General features: G+C 37.8%; 1 protein-coding gene across 1 annotated transcript; it reads left to right on the forward strand.

Annotated features, from left to right (window-relative positions):
* Window positions 1–1,231: 1,231 nt before the first annotated feature.
* On the forward strand, window positions 1,232–21,973 carry LOC110459589 (kinesin-like protein KIF6). The gene is made up of 21 exons (XM_021511918.1): window positions 1,232–1,370; window positions 3,842–3,951; window positions 4,336–4,410; window positions 4,957–4,999; window positions 5,934–6,038; window positions 6,164–6,273; window positions 6,498–6,627; window positions 6,913–7,031; window positions 10,219–10,306; window positions 12,728–12,871; window positions 13,127–13,317; window positions 13,639–13,744; window positions 14,051–14,192; window positions 14,310–14,525; window positions 15,038–15,196; window positions 15,836–15,886; window positions 16,395–16,473; window positions 17,835–17,970; window positions 19,430–19,743; window positions 20,035–20,141; window positions 20,462–21,973. Exons 1-21 carry the CDS (start codon window positions 1,311–1,313, stop codon window positions 20,476–20,478), a joined length of 2,502 nt encoding a protein of 833 aa, XP_021367593.1. The 5' UTR covers window positions 1,232–1,310; the 3' UTR covers window positions 20,479–21,973.
* Window positions 21,974–24,750: the final 2,777 nt, after the last annotated feature.

The raw sequence follows: 24,750 nt of genomic DNA on the forward strand, positions 1-24,750 counted from the left end.
GATTAGATTTGTTTTCTAGCAATAAACCTTAACTTTGTGAGGAAATATATTATATTTTAGAGGAAAAATACCCATGTTACATTGGAAATTGTGTTGTTGTTCTATACTAGTTATAACATAGATAGGAAAACACTTTGTGTAAAACATGATTATTGAATAGATTTTAAAATTAAGTTACAAAAGAGGCTAAAAGTAAAGTATGAATTAATGAAAAAAAATGGGTTGAATATGCAGTCTGATTCAAATATATATGTTAATGCCATGTTTTTAATTTTAAAAAAAAGAAGACAACTAATGTGAAACCATTTTCTATATTTTTTCTTTAATGACAAGTCTCTTCTTTAAAAAAATAATATCACACCAGTGATCTGAAAACGCTTTTTTCTTGTAAAAAAATCTTATTGCACCCTGTAACCTAGATACCAGTGTAATTTCATGGAATGGTATATATAGATGAAATAAAATATCTCATTAATATTTAATGAGTATATAACTTTTTTGAATACATCAGTACATGTACTGTACTATCTACACATTAAAACCCTACCTATTTTTACTGATATTTTATCAACACGTATTAAAAGACAAAACGAAGAGCTTTTAGATTGTGCCTGAATCACTAATTTATACCGCAACCAACCACTTGTCAGCTGCTGCAGCAATGTACACAGTACAGCACAATATGCTAAATAGCCGGGTTAATTAATAAACAATGTCTCGCAAGATCCAAAAAACAATTTTGATAATAGTAACATGCGCTTACATGTTGTTGTTTTTTTAACAATTCATTAGAGTGAAAAAAAATGTCACCATAAATAAAATATCGACAGATTATTGATGCGTGTGATTACTGAACGACAAAATATACCAAATGGGATGAATTTACCTGCCTCTGTATATGCCCTTTCAATCATTCAGTTGGGCGAAATCAGTTGGTATCGAGAATTTACAGCAAATTGTATTCATTTGAGACGAAACCGGTGTGGTACATCGTTTTGAAATCCGAACAAGCTGAAAGAAAGGAGCACCTGTTTCCAATATTCCTGCCGTCTGTCACTTTCATGCATTACATTAGTCCTCGGGATTTACCTATTGCAGGAAGGAAAAGTCAACATATTTCCGATGGTAACTTCTCGACAAAAAGAAGCTTGAAAATTTAAGCCTCGAGAGATAATTCCTCCAAACACTCTTGTAACCACGATGTGGCTAAATTCGACCAATGAAAATACTCGGTGCGTTTGTTTAACAATGGCGAACATCACATTGGAATCTTGTTGTTTGTTGTTGGAGAGACATGTGTGACAAGCAACATGGTTAAGCATACAATTCAGATATTTGCCCGAGTGAAACCTACTCGATCTAAAGCAGGGGTAAGTCTGAACATGCTCGACAAAATGATTCCATTTAATTTTTTACTGTGGATTAAAATTGTTTCTACGGCTAAGGGGAGGGGGTGGTCAGGTGGTGGTGACTGCCGAATTTGTTATGATGACTTGTTAAAAGTAATTTGTAACATACACATTCAAAATATCCTCATGTATAGACTACAGTTAGGTCAACATTCAATTATGTTTTACTTACTTTTTTTTATCACGAACATCTTCCTTATTGGTTCCTTAAATCCAAAATTGTTGAAATAATGTAAATGATGGGCTATCAATGAATTTGCTTGATAAAACATTAATTATTTATTCTTTATAACTCCTCTTAGTGCTAAAATCCAACTACATACAGCAGATAAGGTGGCAGTACCCAAATCGGATCGGTACCCAAATCGGATCACTTTTTGCAAAAATACTTATAAATAAATAAATGTGTCAACAAATCAGTTTTAACAATGATGTTGTCTTAGAATAGATAGCCATGCACCATTTTTTGACTATAGATAATTAGTTTTTAAGTTCAAATAGTGCAAGAAAACGTAATTCAAACTCAAATGTCAATGTTTTGATTACGTTTTTAAAAAATGGAGCGTGCAACGACTACGCACCATGTTTTGGACTATAGGAATAAATTCACACTATAGAAATACTTTTTGTCACATAAATTCTCAAAGTCATCATAAAATGTTAATATGCCGACAAAAAAATATTCATTGGAAGCGTACGATACTGCAAAATTCAAGCCGTGATCCGATTTGGGTCCCGACATTCGCAAAAACAGGAGACGCTGATTCGTGATTTCAGAGCGTTCTATAAATATCTCAAGTGAGCCCCGGGTGCTAATTTCGTTTGTGAGAACACCCATCGATATTCTATTTTTGATACAACCATAAATGAATATAATTCCTCTTTTTTTTCAATGATTTAATAAAATGATGGTTTGGTGATCCGATTTGGGTACTGTCACCTTATCTATACATGCCTGGGTGCTACTTAGATGTAAATGCTGAGGGCGAAAGGGTTTCTAATATATGTTAATGTAGTTTGAATAATAATATCATCAGGTAAGATTAATGTTGAAGAACTACCTCATTCTGTAAAGCCAATATCAATTAAGTAAAAATACTAAAATAGCACGGTTCATTTAGCAGAACATTCCAGCTGAGCTGGTACGAACTTGCCTATTGGCTAGATGGAATGTGAGTTTCACCAAAATGAAGCGGGTTGTCTTCGTCTAATATGTATGAGCTTGGGACATACCAATTGCAAATTGGATTGAACCAATATTGCAGTCATTGAACATTTTCCCTTTTGTGTTATGTTTTACCAATTACACTGTATTTCACTCTCTAAGCGATGTCAGTTGTGTATTATCTCCTAAGTGAAGGCAGTAAGCAGCAATAATTTCACAATTTTATAGGTTTAAATTTTGACAGGTGATTAGGAAAAAGATGTCTTATTTTACTCTTTTTTTCACAGGTTTTGATCTCATGTCACATGCTTTATCAAACAGAGATTTATAACAACATTATTGCTCCAATAGGACACCAAGATTAGTCCTGGGAAACATAATGCGTCAGCACAAGCAATTGAGGCCAAATCAGCAAATGATGGACAGCTGATGAAATTTCAATACTATATTACGATAAAATATTATAAGACTCTTTCATGCACAGGGGTGTAGTATCGGGAAATTCCACCTAGGGTTTTTCAAATTTGGTAAAAGCTGAGAGTTTTGCCTAATTTGAAAATTTTGAGGGTGGAATTTCCCTATCCAACACCCTTGGGCATGAAAGCTCAGAAATCATGAAAATGGATTATGCGCTTGGACTGGCTACTATTTTGAAATATCATTTTTTTTCTCTGAGCTTTTTAGACGTTTTAGACGAAAAAGAATCTATCGGCCAGATTTAGCATACCCCATATTAGCACACAGAGTTTACACCGAAAAATGAGTCACATCTTTCTAATGTATATATGGTAAATATATCGTAAAAGGTTTTAATTTCATCACATTGCCTTTTCCACATTGCGGCATCAGAGATTTCCAAATTCGTGACTTCACGTCATTGTTGAGCCATTGTGACATCACATCACATGAAATGGGGTGTAAGATAGAAATTTCTGACGCCCCTTTCTTTCCCAGGACAGCTCTATCTTTGAATACTGAATAGGAGTGTTTTTTGTCAGTTTTTTTTTAGTTTAGGCGAACAATTTAGTTTAAATACCATAATTTTATTTGGTCCGATCTACAAGATCTTGATTAGTAACACAAAAAACTGATCATGATATCAGCAGAATCATCAAGGTCACTAAATAACAAAACGCTGTAAAAGTAAGGAATACCTCCAGGTACAGAAAAGTAAACTTGGACAAATCACATCACTACAGTATTATTTTTGCTTCAACTTGTTAGCATATTTAGGAAAAATTGCCTGTGGTATATTTGTATGCTTCAGTTGTATGATTTGGATGAAGATGACGATGGACAACCAAGATTGACGTTTGTCGTTCCTCGTGATTTGGCTGAAGGCTTCATCAATAACAAGAAAGAGAATTATAAATTTAGGTATGGACGTGAATATGATAGCTGCACATTAGTTACCATATTCAGCTGTGAATTAATCAAATCAAAACCTTAAGTTCTTCAATTCACCAACTTCTATACCTTGTTTCGTCAACTTCTATACCTTGTAATTTTGATATTGTTTGTACTCTACATGGATTCCCCCCCCCCCCCCCCAAGATGAACAGAAAGACCCCTGCCTGTTTCATCAAGTTTAGGATATTGTCAAGTTGTAACACATACAGAAACAATTTTGGATATAAAGTAACATTTTTGAAATACCAGTAAGTTGAGTCTCAGCCAAAAACAACCTTGACTTGTGCTTTATAGATGTCACCAAATTGTGCATTAAAATGAACTCATCTTTTTATTCCATTACATTGTCAGATTTCAACAGGTTTTTGACCAAAAATCAAAACAAGAAGATGTGTTTGAAGCAGTTTCCAAACCAGTGATTGACAAGTAAGTGAAGCACTGGAATGTAATTTTATTGAGACCTCTGTAATTATAATAATAAAACTGGAGTTAATTTAAGCTCTGGTATTCCGTCTTTGCGTATTGCAGAGTTATCTTCTCTTGTGAGCAGGTATTGATTGTTACGTCATTGGTTTGTGAGAGTTAACATCATCAATTTTTGAGAAAACGTCGTAATTTTCTCAAGCAAACCAATGACGTAACAATCAATACCTGCTCACAAGAGAAGATAACTCTGCAATACGCAAAGACGGAATACTTACTATTAATCATAATTATTGTTACATTGAATTTCTGAACATAATTGATCAATTTAATCATATACAATTCTTTGTATTCAACGTATCATATCAAAACAAAATTTAATTTAAAACATATTCAAACATGACCTCATAAGCATTTTTCTAAAAGAAAATCTGAATAATCTAGTATTTTGTAACCTTAAATAGTGTAATTTCATTATAGATTATTTGACATTGTGATGATTGAGATTAACCCTAACTGAACATAAACTATTTTTTATTTGTATTGTAGTGTATTATCGGGCTACAATGGAACCATATTTGCATATGGACAGGTAAGACAAAGTGACAGGTAATGCATATTGTGTGCATATAAATAAAACATGGACATGTAAGATAGAATGACAGGAAAGGTAGATAAATAAAACATTTACAGGTAAAACAAAGTGACATGTAAGGTAGATAGATAAAACATGGACAGGTAAAACAAAGTAACAGGTAATGCATATTGTGTGCATATAAATAAAACATGGACATGTAAGATAGAGTGACAGGTAAGGTAGATAAATAAAACATTAACAGGTAAAACAAAGTGACATGTAAGGTAGATAGATAAAACATGGACAGGTAAAACAAAGTGACAGGTAAGGTAGATAAATAAAACATGGACATGTCAACCAAAGTGACAGGTAAGGTAGATAAATAAAACATGGAAGGTAAGATAGAGTGACAGGTAAGGTAGATAAATAAAACATGGACAGGTTAGACAAAGTGACAGGTAAGGTAGATAAATAAAACATGGACAGGTGAGACAAAGTGACAGGTAAGGTAGATAAATAAAACATGGACAGGTTAGACAAAGTGACAGGAAAGGTGGATAAATAAAACATGGACAGGTTAGACAAAGTGACAGGTAACGTAGATAAACCAAACATGGACAGGTAAGACAAAGTGACAGGTAAGGTAGATAAATAAAACATGGACAGGTAAGACAAAATGACAGGTAAGGTTGATAAATAAAACATGGACAGGTTAGACTCATACAAAAGAGTAAGACATGTATAAATTATATATGTACATACGAGGCATTGATACATTAGACTTAAAGACAAGTAATTACAGATATATAGAGAAGGAGGACATCTATGGCAAATGAAATATGGTGACACTGTACTAAAGTGTACTTTTAGATACACTGAAGTTTGGACTTCATCCTTAACTTGTAGGTACCTGACATGATTTGACACTATATTCATTTGTCTCTTACAGACAGGAAGTGGTAAGACATTTACCATCACAGGTGGAGCAGAGAGGTACGCAGACAGAGGCATCATACCCAGATCAATATCCTACCTGTACGAACAGTTTGAAAAGGTAACATGTTTTCATATTATATGATTATACTGTTCAAAATTTATAGATATTCGTTGATGATGAAATGTCAGATGATTACAAAGACAGTTGACATTTGACCCATTGTATATTTTTGTGTGCGACAGGATACGGAGAGAACATACGAATTACACATTTCTTACCTGGAAATCTATAATGAGAATGGATTTGATCTTCTGGATCCAAAGCATGAGGCTTCCAAACTGGAAGATTTACCGTGAGTGTTAGATATTAAATATTTCATTTGTATTTTATAAGTTTGACTAGCCTGAATTCACACTGGTGAGTGTAAATGTAAAATCCAGTGTTATGTTCTTCTTTTTCTCCAAACAAAAATGTATTAATACAAAATTATTGAATGTAAAACATACACAGGCAATTTTTATAAAGATCTGTGAAAATAAAAGCGTGTAGTTTGACTCCAAATACTTTTTGTTGTAGGAAGGTGGGTCTGATGGAGGATTCCGATCAGAACATTCACCTCAAGAATCTGTCTGTACACCAGGCTAGTTCTGAGGAGGAGGCCCTCAACCTGCTGTTTTTAGGAGACACAAACAGGATGATAGCTGAGGTAGGGTTCCATGTTGTCATGTTTTTATTTGGACCCTTCAGGAATCATCCATATCAGGCCTGGAATGAATTCTAAAACTTTTAATATACAATACATTCCATATTTTCATTTAGGTTTCATTTGTCAAATTGAATGGATCTGTAATGGTAAATGTAGTGATTTTTGATAAAAGGTATAATAAAACCAGGAAGAGAAAAACAGTTTTATTAATACAAATTTCAATATAATGATTGAAGTGTATTGGCACGTAAGAATTTGATCAAACCTAGTCATTTCTATCACTAGACGCCGATGAATCAAGCTTCAACACGATCCCATTGTATCTTCACCATCCATGTGACGTCTAGAGAAACAGGCTCGGCGACCATACGCAGGGCAAAGCTCCATCTAGTAGATCTAGCTGGGTAAGGCAAACATAACTGTAATAGACAATGGTCTGCACAAAACACTGCTGGGTAAGGCAAACATAACTAACAGACAATGTCTGCACAAAACACTGCTGGGTAAGGCATTTTTTAATTTAATGTAACTTAAACACAAACAGTGTTCTTTATGGAATTTTTTTATTTGACACTAAACACTACTGGTTACACTGAACCTCTACACTAAACACTACTGGTTACACTGAACCTCTACACTAGAAACTACCTCTACACTAAACACTACTGGTTACACTGAACCTCTACACTAGAAACGACCTCTACACTAAACACGAACTCTACACTAAACACTACCTCTACTCTAAACCTCTACACTAAACAATACTGATAACACCGAACCTCTACACTAAACCTCTACACTAAACACTAACTCTACACTAAACACTACCTCTACACTAAACCTCTACACTAAACACTACTGGTTACACTGAATACCTACACTAAACACTACCTCTACACTAAACCTCTACACTAAACACTACTGATAACACCGAACCTCTACACTAAACACTACTAATAACACTGAACCTCTACACTAAACACAACTGGTTACACAGAATACCTACACTAAACACTACTAATAACACTGAACCTCTACACTAAACACTACTGGTTACACTGAATACCTACACTAAACACTACTAATAACACTGACCCTCTACACTAAACACTACTTGTTTTACTGAACCTCTGCACTAAACACTACTGGTTACACTGAACCTCTACACTAAACACTACTGATAACACTGAATCTCTACACTAAACACTACTAATAACACTGAACCTCTACCCTAAACACTACTGACAACACTGAATCTCTACACTAAACACTACTTATTACACTGAATCTCTACACTAAACACTACCTCTACACTAAACACTACCTCTACACTAAACACTACTGATAACACCGAACCTCTACACTAAACACTACTAATAACACTGAACCTCTACACTAAACACTACTGGTTTTACTGAACCTCTGCACTAAACACTACTGGTTACACTGAACCTCTACACTAAACACTACTGATAACACTGAATCTCTACACTAAACACTACTAATAACACTGAACCTCTACACTAAACACTACTAGTTACACTGAATACCTACACTAAACACTACTAATAACACTGAACCTCTACACTTAACACTACTGATAACACTGAATCTCTACACTAAACACTACTAATAACACTGAACCTCTACCCTAAACACTACTGACAACACTGAATCTCTACACTAAACACTACTTATTACACTGAATCTCTACACTAAACACTACTAATAACACTGAACCTCTACACTAAACACTACAAGTTACACTGAATACTTACACTAAACACTACTAATAACACTGAACCTCTACACTTAACACTACTAATAACACTGACCCTCTACCCTAAACACTACTGACAACACTGAATCTCTACGCTAAACACTACCTCTCCACTAAACACTACCTCTCCACTAAACACTACCTCTCCACTAAACACTACCTCTCCACTAAACACTACCTCTCCACTAAACACTACCTCTCCACTAAACACTACTACTGACAACACTGAATCTCTACCCTAAACACTAATGATAACACTAAACACTACCTCTCCACTAAACACTACTATTTACACTGAATACCCACACTAAACACTACTTATAACACTGAGCCTCTACACTAAACACTACTATTTACACTGAATACCCACACTAAACACTACTACTGACAACACTGAATCTCTACACTAAACCCTACCTCTACACTAATCACTACTAATTGAACTGAACCTCTACACGAAACAGTACTTATAACACTGAGCCTCTACACTAAACACTTCCTCTACACTAAACACTTCCTCTACACTAAACACTTCCTCTACACTAAACACTTCCTCTACACTAAACACTAACTCTACACTAAACCCTACCTCTACACTAAGCACTACTAATAACACTGAGTCTCTACACTAAACACTTCCTCTACACTAAACACTTCCTCTACACTAAACACTTCCTCTACACTAAACACTTCCTCTACACTAAACACTACTAATAACACTGAACCTCTACACTAAACACTACTTATTACATTAAATCTCTACACTAAACACTACTAATAACACTGAATCTCTACACTAAACACTACCTCTACACTAATCACTACTTATTGAACTGAACCTCTACACTAAACACTACTGGTTACACTGAATACCTACACTAAACACTACCTCTACACTAAACACTACTGGTTACACTGAACCTCTACACTAAACACTACTAATAACACTGAACCTCTACACTAAACACTACTGATAACACTAACCACTACTGATAACACTAAACACTACCTCTACACTAAACACTACTAGTTACACTGAATACCTACACTAAACACTACTAATAACACTGAACCTCTACACTTAACACTACTGATAACACTCAATCTCTACACTAAACACTACTAATAACACTGAACCTCTACCCTAAACACTACTGATAACACTGAATTTCTACACTAATCACTACGAATAACACTGAACCTCTACACTAAACACTACTGGTAACACTGAACCTCTACACTAAACACTACTGATATCACTGAACCTCTACACTAACCACTACTGATAACACTGAATCTCTACACTAAACACTACTAATAACCCTGAACCTCTACCCTAAACACTACTGATTACACTAAATATCTACACTAAACACTACTGATAACACTAACCACTACTGATAACACTGAATCTCTACACTAAACACTACTAGTTACACTGAACCTCTACATAAACACTACTGATTACACTAAATATCTACACTAAACACTACTGATTACACTGAAAATCTATTAACACACTACCTCTACACTAAACACTACTGGTTACACTGAACCTCTACACTAAACACTACTGATAACACTGAACCTCTACACTAAACACTACTGATAACACTGAATCTCTACACTAAACACTACTGGTTACACTGAACCTGTACACTAAACACTACCTCTACACTAAACACTGCTGATTACACTTAAGGTCTACATATGGCAGTGATTGATGTATAATAAGTGTTGTTTAATGTGTAGAAAATGTCATCTGTAATAATTGTATAATGTATAGAACTAATGGCTGTATCTACTCACAGGTCTGAGAGAGTGTCAAAGAGTGGTGTGGGCGGTACCCTTCTAACGGAAGCTAAATACATCAACTTATCACTACACTTCCTCGAACAGGTGAGATATGAGGTGGCAATCTCAACCTATACTAAATAATACCCCTACTGCTAACTACAGGGTACCTGGAACAGGTGAGGTATGAGGTGGCAGCCTCCACCTACACTAAATAATATCCCTACTGGCAACTACAGGGCATCTGGAACAGGTGAGGGATGAGGTGGCAGCCTCCACCTACACATAATAGTATCCCTACTGCTAACTACAGGGTCCCTGGAACAGGTGAGGTATGAGGTGGCAGCCTCCACCTACACATAATAGTATCCCTACTGCTAACTACAGGATACCTGGAACAGGTGAGGTATGAGGTGGCAGCCTCCACCTACACATAATAGTATCCCTGCTGCTAACTACAGGATACCTGGAACAGGGGAGGTATGAGGTGGCAGCCTCAACCTACTCTAAATAATATCCCTACTACTAACTACAGGGTACCTGGAACAGGTGAGGTATGAGAAATAGTATCCCTACTGCTAACTACAGGATGCCTGGAACAGGTGAGGTATGAGGTGGCAGCCTCCACCTACCCTTAATAGTATCCCTACTGCTAACTACAGGATGCCTGGAACAGGTGAGGTATGAGGTGGCAGCCTCAACCTACACTAAATAGTATCCCTACTGCTAACTACAGGGTACCTGGAACAGGTTAGATATGAGGTGGCAGCCTCAACCTACACTAAATAATATCCCTACTACTAGCTACAGGGTATCTGGAACAGGTGAGGTATGAGGTGGCAGCCTCCACCTACACTAAATAGTATCCCTACTGCTAACTACAGGGTACCTGGAACAGGTGAGGTATGAGGTGGCAGCCTCCACCTACACTAAATAGTATCCCTACTGCTAACTACAGGGTACCTGGAACAGGTGAGGTATGAGGTGGCAGCCTCCACCTACACTAAATAGTATCCCTACTGCTAACTACAGGGTACCTGGAACAGGTGAGGTATGAGGTGGCAGCCTCCACCTACACTAAATAGTATCCCTACTGCTAACTACAGGGTACCTGGAACAGGTGAGGTATGAGGTGGCAGCCTCCACCTACACTAAATAGTATCCCTACTGCTAACTACAGGGTACCTGGAACAGGTGAGGTATGAGGTGGCAGCCTCCACCTACACTAAATAGTATCCCTACTGCTAACTACAGGGTACCTGGAACAGGTGAGGTATGAGGTGGCAGCCTCCACCTACACTAAATAGTATCCCTACTGCTAACTACAGGGTACCTGGAACAGGTGAGGTATGAGGTGGCAGCCTCCACCTACACTAAATAGTATCCCTACTGCTAACTACAGGGTACCTGGAACAGGTGAGGTATGAGGTGGCAGCCTCCACCTACACTAAATAGTATCCCTACTGCTAACTACAGGGTACCTGGAACAGGTGAGGTATGAGGTGGCAGCCTCCACCTACACTAAATAGTATCCCTACTGCTAACTACAGGGTACCTGGAACAGGTGAGGTATGAGGTGGCAGCCTCCACCTACACTAAATAGTATCCCTACTGCTAACTACAGGGTACCTGGAACTGGTGAGGTATGAGGTGGCAGCCTCCACCTACACTAAATAGTATCCCTACTGCTAACTACAGGGTACCTGGAACAGGTGAGGTATGAGGTGGCAGCCTCCACCTACACTAAATAGTATCCCTACTGCTAACTACAGGGTACCTGGAACAGGTGAGGTATGAGGTGGCAGCCTCCACCTACACTAAATAGTATCCCTACTGCTAACTACAGGGTACCTGGAACAGGTGAGGTATGAGGTGGCAGCCTCCACCTACACTAAATAGTATCCCTACTGCTAACTACAGGGTACCTGGAACAGGTGAGGTATGAGGTGGCAGCCTCCACCTACACTAAATAGTATCCCTACTGCTAACTACAGGGTACCTGGAACAGGTGAGGTATGAGGTGGCAGCCTCCACCTACACTAAATAGTATCCCTACTGCTAACTACAGGGTACCTGGAACAGGTGAGGTATGAGGTGGCAGCCTCCACCTACACTAAATAGTATCCCTACTGCTAACTACAGGGTACCTGGAACAGGTGAGGTATGAGGTGGCAGCCTCCACCTACACTAAATAATATCCCTACTGCTAACTACAGGGTATCTGGAACAGGTGAGGTATGAGGTGGCAGCCTCAACCCACACTAAATAATATCCCTACTGCTAAATACAGGGTACCTGGAACAGGTGAGGTATAGGTGACAACATAAAATATATATATACATACATAGAAAATGTCCCCACTGAGAAAAACTTCAGAACTTACTGAAAATTCCAATTGAGTTTCGGAAACAGAACTTAAATACTATTACACTTTTAAGTTGTAAAGCAGATATTTGTGATAGTTGTGAATAAATATTCTCGTTTAAAGAAAGACTAAAGATAACATTTACAACTGACTTTATCCAGGTGATTATAGCACTGGCGGATAAGAATAGGCAGCATATTCCCTACAGAAACTCCATGATGACATCCGTCCTCCGAGACAGCCTCGGAGGAAACTGTATGACCACAATGATAGCCACCTGTTCTATAGAGAAACGCAACCTTGATGTAAGTAAAGATAGTTCTGTAGTAATAAGAAAAGCTGTTGTTGATATAGATGATTTATTTATATATTTTTGGTTATATTTGACCATTCAGTTTGATAAACACATACAGTGACACTTGAAGATTTAGTTTTGGCTATGAAATTTGTAAATCTGCTCACATTTACTTACTAGGACAGGGTATCCACCTGTTTTGTAGTTTAGAATCAGCTTGTTGTTGTTTAGTTTGTAATTACACCCACTTGTCGTCTGTTGCTAGGAATCCATATCCACATGTCGTTTTGCCCAAAGAGTTGCCATGATCAAGAATGATGTTATGGTCAATGAAGAGCTTGATCCAAAGTTAATGATTCAGAAACTTAAAAGGGAGATTCAGCAACTGAAAGAGGAGCTTGCCATGGCAACAGGAGAACAGCGGACTGATGATTTGACAGACGAGGACCTGCAGAGGTACCAACATTGTATTGTAATGGCAACATTACACACATATAGATATGAATCATTGAGCAAATCACTGTTACAGTACTAATTCTACAATCACTTGGAAACATTTGGAATAACTGCTAAATGTCAAGGTCATTGCTGGTACTTTTGGTATCAGTAATTGGTATCACTAAAGTTCAGGGTCAAAGGTTGCAGGTTGTTACCGTGTATCTCTGTTAGGTAGTGTATTTCTGGTGTTTCTGTATAACGGGTAAATTAAAGCAAGTGTGTTTCTGTATGTATGTGTTTGTGTTAGGTGTTTTTTGAAGTAAGCGTTTCTGTGTTTAGGTGTCAGGAGGCCGTTGAACAATATCTTGAGGACACAGACCCTGAAGTCAGCCTCAGTATTGGTGCAGACATGAGGAAAATTGAGACCTGCTTCCGTATTCTCAAGGTAAAGGCAAATATCTCACATTTATTTATAATATTTATAATAGACTGGTCATTTTTAATAGATTACATGAAATAGAATATAAAGGCTATGTGTGGACTAGTTTGAGGCCATCATAGGTTGAAAATGAAATAAAAAAGCCAAATGAAATTAATATTGGAATATTTTTGAAAAAGTAAAATGCCAGTTGGGCATTTTCCTTTTTTCAGATCAAATTTAATTAGCCTTGGAGAAAAGGAGAAGTTTAAGTAGGAAATCTTAGGATATGTGTCCGGAAGATTTGTTGTTTAATTATGTCTGTGTTGGCAGAAACATGTATTAGATAAGCCGTCTGTGACAGAAGTGGTCCGGTCCCCACCTCCCGAGGCCCCGCCCCCTGACACTGGTCCATACAGTGATACAGAGAATAGGAAGCTGAAGGAACTTGTACAACAGAGAGACAATGAAATCAGTATCCTTTTATACTAGCATTCCAAACTTTATAGAATTAAAATGAAAAGTCTCAATTTAACCTCACCTGTTAAAAATCTCAAAGTCAAGTAAACAACACATCCTTGACCAACCAAAGACATCCTTGTGAGTATGTTAAAGAAGGAGAAAAAACGTGCCTCTAATGCTGAATCGGAGCTTACAAATATGGGGAAGTTTGCTGTGAGGACATCGTCTGTGTCAGGCGAGGCACCGAGCTACAACAATGTAGCCATGAGTCGCGAGTCTACAGGGTCTCGCAGCAGCAAGCCCAACAGTGCCCGTCGCAGGGAGGAACACGCCAAATCCAAAATATGTGAGTGTTTTATTAGTGTGAGTCAACCTGAAATCAAACAGATTTTGTGTTGCAATAGTAGTACTCTGAAATAACTCTTATTTGCTGTCTTGCTATTGAATTGAGTTCCCTAGACTTACTGTTGCTTTAGAAAGACGTTTTTCTTTGAACACGTTACAGTGAACTAATTGTGGCAGCATATGTAAGAAGGTTTTTTTATCAAACATGACAAAATGATACTTTTAACTGTGAACTAATCATGGCAGTATAACAAGGTGAAGTAATTATATGAGTTAGTACATTACTAAGCCTAATCCAAATCACATATGGTATATGTTGTGAGACTTCTGTTGAAACTTTAAAAACAACAATATAAAACAAGGTTTTCATGTTGTAAGTGGATGCTGTATCAGTAAGATTTTTGACACACCTAACCCTAACTATTGATAGTCTGCTTTTATATCAATATTACACAAATGTTTCTCAAAATGTAAACTGTATCTTTATACATGATTTTGCTGTGTATTCCTCAGTGGGAGATATGTCCAAAGGAAGACAGGAAGCGTTTGAGACTTTCCGCCGGGATTACCCGCAACAGGAGACGATAGAACAGAACAAGGTCCAACTCAAACAGCGTTACGCAGAGGCTAAAAGCCTGGGGGAAAACGTCAACAAAACTCGCAAAAAAATAAGTAAGAGGACTCTGCCTTGATAAGAGGGGTTTATATTATGAGGATTATATTTTCATCTTTTATCTTAATATGTACATTATTATTTATCCATCAAGCCATGATAAGTTTTCAATCTTTTCATCCATGAATATTTTGATACGTCTACTTAAATGTATTGGGAAACAGAGACATATTTTTCCTTTGCTCAGTTTGGTAAAACTGACTTTCACTTAGTGTTAAGTTCTCCCTTCACAGCTATGTAACCAATAGTTACAGTGAAAAATGATGTGGTAGTAAGCTAGCTATGTGTAATATCTATGGTAATGATATTAAATAATACTAGTTAAATGGTGATAAGGCAGACACGGTTTTATTTGATCAGGCCACAGCAGCATGAAATATAAAGCTATGATAATGGGATGGATATTGTCAGTATGTGAAGTTCAACAACAATTCACACAAAAAACTTGTAAATGAAACAAACTTTGAATGAAAACAATATCAGTGGAGGGTTAGCTGGGAAAATGTTGAACTGCAGTAAGTCTTTCCAAGTATGAAGTATATGATTTGTATGCAGTATAGTTAACAAACTCCATAGCCATCTAAGAATTCTTTCATTGATAAAAAAATTCTCATGAAATTTATTATATTTTCTTGTAGATCATTTAAAAGGACAGATAGAACAACACAGAATGCAGTTAGCTATGCAAGGTAAAAACCTCTTGTAGCACTAACTATGGTGAAATAATTTGATAATGAGAATGTACACTCTGAGCTGCCTCACAAGGTAAAACCTCCTGTAGCACTAACTATGGTGAAATAATTTGATAATGAGAATGCACACTCTGTGCTGCCTCACAAGGTAAACACCTCCTGTAGCACTGACTATGGTGAAATAATTTGATAATGAGAATGTTCACTCTGGGCTTCCTCACAATGTAAAAACCTCCTGTATCACTAACTATGGTGAACTAATGTGATAATGAGAAAGTACACTCTGGGCTGCCTCACAAGGTAAAAACCTCTTGTAGCACTGACTATGGTGAAATAATTTGATAATGAGAATGCACACTCTGTGCTGCCTCACAAGGTAAAACCCTCCTGTAGCATTAACTATGGTGAAATAATGGGATAATGAGAATGTACACTCTGGGTTGCCTCACAAGTTTTGTATTTTTACGTAGTGTCATTTGTCAAATGTACCATTCATCGTCTTCAGGTTTGGTAGACCCTAACAACCCAGAACCAGATGATGAGGAGCAGGAGCTGAGGGCAGACATGGAGGAGGAAAAGGACAGGTAAGTAAAGGGCTATAGTGAGGGTATTGGTAGGGTTGTGGTGAGGGTTATGTTGGGCCGGCGACGGAAGTGGTTGGCTTGGGAGGGTATTGGTGGGCTTTGGTTAAGGTATCGGTTGGCTGATGAGGGTATTTGTGAGCTGGGAAATGTAGTGGTGGGCTGATGAGGGAAGTGGTTGACTGGGGAGGACATTGGTGAGCTGGGGAGGGTAGGGGTGGGCTTGGGAGGGTATTGGTGAGCTGGGGAGGGTAGTGGTGGGCTTGGGAGGGGATTGGTGAGCTGTGGTGAGGGTATTGGTGGGCTGGGGAGGGTATTGGTGAGCTGGGGAGGGTAGTGGTGGGCTGTGGTGAGGGTAGTGGTGGGCTGTGGTGAGGGTATTGGTGGGCTGGTGAGGGTATTGGTGAGCTGGGGAGGGTAGTGGTGGGCTGTGGTGAGGGTATTGGTGAGCTGGGGAGGATAGTGGTGGGCTTGGGAGGGTATTGGTGAGCTGTGGTGAGGGTATTGGTGGGCTGGGGAGGGTAGTGGTGAGCTGGGAAGGATAGTGGTGGGCTTGGGAGGGGATTGGTGAGCTGTGGTGAGGGTATTGGTGGGCTGGGGAGGGGATTGGTGAGCTGGGGAGGGTAGTGGTGGGCTGTGGTGAGGGTATTGGTGGGCTGGGGAGGGTATTGGTGAGCTGGGGAGGGTAGTGGTGGGCTGGAGAAGGTAGTGGTGGGCAGATGAGGGTAGTGGTGAGCTGGGGAGGGTAATGGTTAGCTTGTGAGGGTAGTGGTGAGCTGGTTAGGATGTTTATGAGGTGATGAGGGTAGTGGTGAACTGGTAAGGTTTCTGGAAAGCTGGTAATTATATCAGTAAACGTACTAATGAGTCTATGAGGGAAGTAGTGATGTGGTTAGGGTACTGGTAAGGTGGTTAGGGTACTAGTAAGGTGGTTAGGGTACTAGTAAGGTGGTTAGGGTACTGGTAAGGTGGTTAGGGTAAGCTGGTTAGGTGGTTAGGACTCTGCTGAGGACAGATAAGTAAAGATAAAGATGCTGATTTGGAGGATAGGGTAAGGCACATTTGGGGCTCTGTTAAGGCAACCGTGTATTGTTGAAGACAGATATGGAGGAGAGGGCCAGGTAAGATTTGAATTTACAAAGAGTCTGTTAGAAATAATTAGCAGTATTTGTTTATTTTGTTGGTATATATGGGGCAAAACATGACAAATATCCATTTAGAGGGTGTCTAGTTTGCTGTGGATGTGTGAAATTGAGCTGCAAAATATCCAGACTTCTATATAAAAACATCCTGCTAACAAGAAGGCAGACTCCCCTCCATCAGACACTAGGGCTTAGATTCATTGTGTTTTGTTCCTGTTTAAGCTATAAGCAGTCGTTTACCCGCCTGAAGACCCTAAAAACTGAAATAGAACACCTGCAACACTTACTTGAGAAGTCCAAGGTGAAGCTGATGAAGGACTTTGAGATGTGGTGGGCAGAGCAAGCAGTAATATCACAGGTAAAAAAGTTACTTGTGTGCTGACATAGCACAGTTAAATAAGTAACAGATATGCCTACATATCACAGGTAAATAAGTTAGATGTCTGCTGTATATTCACAGGTAGATAGGTTACAGGTGTGCAGGCATATTGCAGGTAAATCACTAACAGATGTGCTGTCATATCACAGGTAAATAACTTACAGGTGTGTTGTCATATCACAGGTAAATAAGTAACAGATGCACAGGTAAATAAGTTACAGGTGTACTTTGATATCACAGGTAAATAACTTACAGGTGTGTTGTCATATCACAGGTAAATAAGTAACAGATGCACAGGTGAATTAGTTACAGGTGTGCTGTCATATTGCAGGTAAAGGAGTTTCAGGTGTTCTGTCATATTACAGGTAAAAGAATTACAGATATGTTGTCAAAGCACAGATAAATAACTTACAGGTGTGCTGTCATATTGCAGGTAAATAAGTGTCCTGTGTTCTGTCATATCAAAGGTTAATAAGTTACAGGTGAGCTGTCATACAGCAAGTAAATAAGTTACATGTGTACTGTCATATCACAGGTAAAGGAGTTTCAGATGTTCTGTCATACATCAGGTAAATAACTTGCAGGTGTGCTATCATATTGCAGGTAAATAAGTGTTAGGTGTTCTGTCATATTACAGGTAAAAAGTTACAGGTGTGCTGTCATATTGCAAGTAAAGGAGTTTCAGGTGTGCTGTAATATCACAGGTAAATAAGTTACAGGTGTATTGTCATATCAAAGGTTAATAAGTTACAGGTGTACTGTCATATCACAGGTAAAGGAGTTTCAGATGTTCTGTCATACATCAGGTAAATAACTTACAGGTGTGTTGTCATATTGCAGGTAAATAAGTGTTCGATGTTCTGTCACATCACAGGTAAAAAGTTACAGGTGTGCTGTCATATTGAAAGTAAATTAGTTTCAGGTGTGCTGTAATATCACAGGTAAATAAGTTACAGGTGTACTGTCATATCACAGGTAAATAAGTTACAGGTGTACTGTCATATCAAAGGTAAATAAGTTACAGGTGTGCTGTCATATTGCAAGTAAAGGAGTTTCAGGTGTGCTGTAATATCACAGGTAAATAAGTTACAGGTGTGCTGTCATATCAAAGGTAAATAAGTTACAGGTGAGCTGTCATATAACAAGTAGATATGCTGTAGGTTTATACTCTTGGTCTCAGGTGTGTGTACTAAATATTTGTATGAATGTTGTATCACAGAAATACATCACTGAATGCCTACCTACAAAGCCGGCTACACACCACTGTTTCACATTTGTCCTAAAAATATTGATTATATTTTTCAAGGTATATTACAGGTATCTAACTTTATATTGTCAATATATGTTGTCATTCATCAATAAGGTGCTGCGTTTAAAGTATCGTCATAAAAGTGATTACTAGCTGCATACATGTATTTACTCTCCCGTGGTTTAACAGAGCAATTCATCTGGTGGTGGCAGTATGAAGTCAGCATGGAGGACCCCAACCCCTAAACGGGCGGGGAAGGCTCCACCACTGGATCTTGTGTCACCAGGTAATTCTACCCTATCACAGTCTTCCTCAGCCTCTAGTTTGTACCAGTCAGCTTCCCACTCGATACCCCAACAGTCATATCAGCCCGCCTCCCACTCCCAACCTCAACAGATCGGTCACCATAGACAGAAAGTGGCCACCCAGCTCTCCAGCTTCTACTCACAGCCTCCACCTCAGCCACAGCCTCCAGTGGAAAAGAATGGCTATAGGCTACCCAGGTAACTATGACAACCCCATATCACCACCTCAAAGTGGTCCTAATGTCCACATCCTCTCTCATCTTCATTTTACATTGCAGTCATTATAGACAGCAAGACTCCAATACATTGTTTTGTTATGGAGAGTTTTATTATGTTTAAATGAAAATTTGAGGATGCACAAAATATCTATTTATGTATATCAAAACCCATCAGTTTCTTTAGTAGACATCTACTTCATCTCTGATACGAATCCACTGTTTATCACAAGATCCTATAAACTTACTGGTTTTAATTAATAACATTATTTAGGTCAGCTGGGAATGACCAGAAGGCGGGAATTCCACTAACAGGGGATTCCAGGGCTGATGCTGATATCATGGCCTTCGTTAAAGCTCGCCAGAACATACTTCAACAAGGTAGACATCTGTCTTCATTACATATTGTTTTTACTATTAATTTATCCAAAAAATGAATATCTTCACAATGAATTCAAATAATAGATTGTGAAACTTTATGAATTGTTTTGTTTATGTACAGCAATTGATTAAGCTTGATAGGACATTCAAAGTATTTAAAAATAACATTGGTAGGCTTTGAATGTAAGTAACGTGGGGAAGCCCTGAAGTTCTCAGATTGTCAAGGTGGTAAACATTTCTGTTTCATCAGTATCTCCTACAGTAAAATATACTTTACTTTTAATACTCACTTCTGATTGATTCTCTGTTTGCTATTTCAGCCAATGGAAACAGATGACAGTAGCATCAACAGTGTGTTGTTTATTCATTGTAACTCATTCCAGCCATAGACTGATCTGTCGGTGATGATTGTCCCGAATCCATTCAGCGATTCAACAGTCTGTACAACAGCAGTTGATCCAGAAGACACGGTGTGAAGTTAAATGGGGGCTACATCCATAAAACAACAAGCCCTTAAATTAGTTGTGTGTGTGATCAAGGTTCTTCAAAGCTGAGATTGCTACTAAAAATATGTGGGCAAGAACTCTAAATTTTAAGTGACAAACTATGCCTGTTCCAAAGTGTAAACTCCATTGGAACAGACCCGATGTTTAACTACATCGTGCTAGTTGTGCTATCTGAAATCAGTACGAGAATTCTATAACATCTCTGAAAACTGTCAGTGTTTATCTCACCTTTACTGGTATTGTTAGATGATAATATTATACTGCCAATTTGAATTTCCTACTTGGCTGTTTTCTCATTTTGAGAAAATATGGTACCAGCATTCCCTCCATATGAACAGAAATGGAACTCAAGTCATTCCCTGTTACATTAACTGTACTGAACATCAATCTATAATCATTTTGTATGGAAATGATTGATAGATTGTCCATATTTACAAACATGCCATTTATACTTAATATATTCTGTCCAATAGAACAGAAATAATACAGAAACATTCCAGATCACCTTGTCCTAATATTACACATTGTTTGACTGAAGCATAAATAGGTCATCCATATTTACAGGAAACTTCAGGCTACAAACAATGTGTCCCATTTAACTGGACATTGCTATACCATGTTACTGTGGACTTTTGTCTTTGATGCCTAGTTCTCTTACGGTACAAAGTGTTTAGTGCTTACTAGTCAGGTTTGTACCTTTATATCTACAGTAATATAGCCCGTCAGTTATTTATTTATCTAGCTTCATCGTTAAAGGACTGCTATGTCAGTAGATTTTATCTGTTGGAGGTAGAGTTTAATCTATTATCTCTATCTTGGTGTATTGATTAGATGTGAAGTGTACTCAGTACTGCACAGGTGTACAAACATCTCCGCTCCATGGCTGAGGTGTATTTTTTTGTATCGCTACATGTATATATTTATAAAACTGTCAATACTGCTGATACATGATTATAATAATTTTATTTTCTGAATTTTTCTCCAAATCAGAATGTTTTTTATAAACGTTAGAGGTTGTTTCTTTACAATTATTTGCATTGATTACATTGCAGCATTTGTTACGGCCTACTTCTGATACAATGCGACCTAGCCTTGTAACAAGCTCATGTGGTAATAGGACTTTACTTCTGATACAATGGGGACTAGGCTTGTAACAAGCTCCTGTGGTTATAGGACTTTACTTCTGATACAATGCGACCTAGCCTTGTAACAAGCTCATGTGGTAATAGGACTTTACTTCTGATACAATGGGGACTAGCCTCGTAACAAGCTCATGTGGTAATATGACTTTACTTCTGATACAATGGGACCTAGCATTGTAACAAGCGCATGTGGTAATATGACGTTACTTCTGATACAATGGGACCTAGCCTTGTAATAAGCTCATGTGGTTATAGGACTTTACTTATGATACAATGGGGCCTAGCCTTGTCACAAGCTCATGTGGTTATAGGACTTTACTTATGATACAATGGGGCCTAGCCTTGTCACAAGCTCATGTGGTTATAGGACTTTACTTATGATACAATGGGGCCTAGCCTTGTCACAAGCTCATGTGGTTATAGGACTTTAATTCTGATACAATGGGGCCTAGCCTTGTCACAAGCTCATGTGGTTATAGGACTTTACTTCTAATACAATGGGGCCTAGCCTTGTAACAAGCTCATGTGGTAATAGGACTTTACTTCCGATACAATGGGACCTAGCCTTGTAACAAGCTCTTGTGGTTATAGGACTTTACTTCTGATAGAATGGGACCTAGCCTTGTAACAAGCTCTTGTGGTTATAGGACTTTCCTTCTGATACAATGGGACCTAGCATTGTAACAAGCGCATGTGGTAATATGACGTTACTTCTGATACAATGGGACCTAGCCTCGTAACAAGCTCATGTGGTTATAGGACTTTTCTTCTGATACAATGGGACCTAGCCTTGAAACAAGCTCATGTGGTTATAGGACTTTTCTTCTGATACAATGGGACCTAGCCTTGAAACAAGCTCATGTGGTTATAGGACTTTTCTTCTGATACAATGGGACCTAGCCTTGTAATAAGCTCATGTGGTTATAGGACTTTACTTATGATACAATGGGGCCTAGCCTTGTCACAAGCTCATGTGGTTATAGGACTTTAATTCTGATACAATGGGGCCTAGCCTTGTAACTAGCTCATGTGGTTATAGGACTTTACTTATGATACAATGGGGCCTAGCCTTGTCACAAGCTCATGTGGTTATAGGACTTTAATTCTGATACAATGGGGCCTAGCCTTGTCACAAGCTCATGTGGTTATAGGACTTTACTTCCGATACAATGGGACCTAGCCTTGTAACAAGCTCATGTGGTTGTAGGACTTTACTTCTGATACAATGGGGCCTAGCCTTGTAACAAGCTCATGGGGTTATAGGACTTTACTTCTGATACAATGCGGCCTAGCCTTGTAACAAGCTCATGTGGTTGTAGGACTTTACTTCTGATACAATGGGACCTAGCCTCGTAACAAGCTCATGTGGTTATATTACAGTCCTTTTTGAATACTGTACACACTAGATGTTTCTTAAATGGTCTTAATCATAATTATCAATACATTATTCGTCTTGTACATCATACCATTTATTTATGCATTGTATACATATGAATGTCCCTTGAAAGGCAGAAACTGTTACAAACTTGATTCAAGTTGAACTTTGTAAAATGAGGTTGATAGAGGATCTAAAACATCATTCTATCACATAAGAACTCGGAATGGGAACAAGAATGAGATTCTTTTAAAGTATGCTCAACCACACTATGTACAATTGTGTATTTCATAAACATTGAAGAATTTGACCGAGAAAAATGCAAGGATACACTCCTTGTTTTACTTTTGCTGTAAATTTGTGACATCACTTTTTTTTTATGGGCGACATAATGTTTTTATGTCATAAACTCATATGATTGCGTTATAATGCTGCATCTAAACCCGAGTAATTTATTAAAGAAGCTATTTAATTAAGTACTGATGAAATGTCTTAGAATAACATACTTTGTTCACTTAAGCAAGTATAATAAACTTAACCATAACACTGATGGGAATTTTCACATCTACATGTATGTATACAATTACTATATACCGTAGTGTTCAAATACACAAATCTGAAGTAAAATGGATCCATGTACTGGTATACTATACGCACCCGACATCAAAGTAAAATAAAGCTAGTTATTAGTTATATGAAAGGTGAAGAGAACAGAGTGAAGTCTGGGAACGGAGAGCGAGTGATTTTATGTTGTATGCAGATATTATTTTAATATATTTAAGGGGCATATTGCTTTAATACATATTTTGATAGAGAGAAATAAAATGCAAAGCATCAGGTTAACAGGTTGTTTATTTCATCTTTTCCAATAACTATCAAGTAAACAGACGTTTGTATGTCACTGTTTTCTTATGAATTATAGTATTATACACGCGCTAAGTTATATTCTGTCTTGGCGACTCCGGCGGTTGTTCTACATCATTCACCAAGTTTGATTCATGGTGAGAGTGTCTGAAAATGTTTTAGGAAAGCCTCAAAGGTGGGCTTCCTCACTGAAAACACTGATCCACTCGGGAAACAAACAAATCAAAGAACTGTTCTACTTTTGATTAATTTCATTGTTTTATTATGTATTACATTCAGCTAAAAACTACAAAATAACTGTAAAGGAAATTCAAAACAATCCATGTCAATAATAGTGAAAACTGTCTTACACAAAACCTCACTTTATTTACAGTGTGTAATATGCTCCGATTCTGTCACAGAGCTCAATCAAAACTATCAAGTAAAAACATACATTGACTTTATCTGATTTGAAAACAAATTACTATAAAATGTTTGCTTAAAAATATGAAATGAGATGCATTGAACATAAATGTGGATTGGTGATACAAGGTTATGGTTTAATGGAAGAAAGACAGGTGCATATACTATACACAGGATAGAAATATCACGGCAGAGACCTACATATTAGTCAAATATATAGGTCATGGGGACAAATGGCAATACATTTATCAGGTTTTAATCAGGCCTTAAAACCTCAGTCAAAGACTTCCCCTCTTCAATAAGAGTCCTTCGACTAAAAC

The sequence above is a fragment of the Mizuhopecten yessoensis genome, unplaced genomic scaffold, assembly GCF_002113885.1.
Source record: "Mizuhopecten yessoensis strain PY_sf001 unplaced genomic scaffold, ASM211388v2 scaffold10131, whole genome shotgun sequence".
NCBI lineage: Eukaryota > Metazoa > Mollusca > Bivalvia > Pectinida > Pectinidae > Mizuhopecten > Mizuhopecten yessoensis.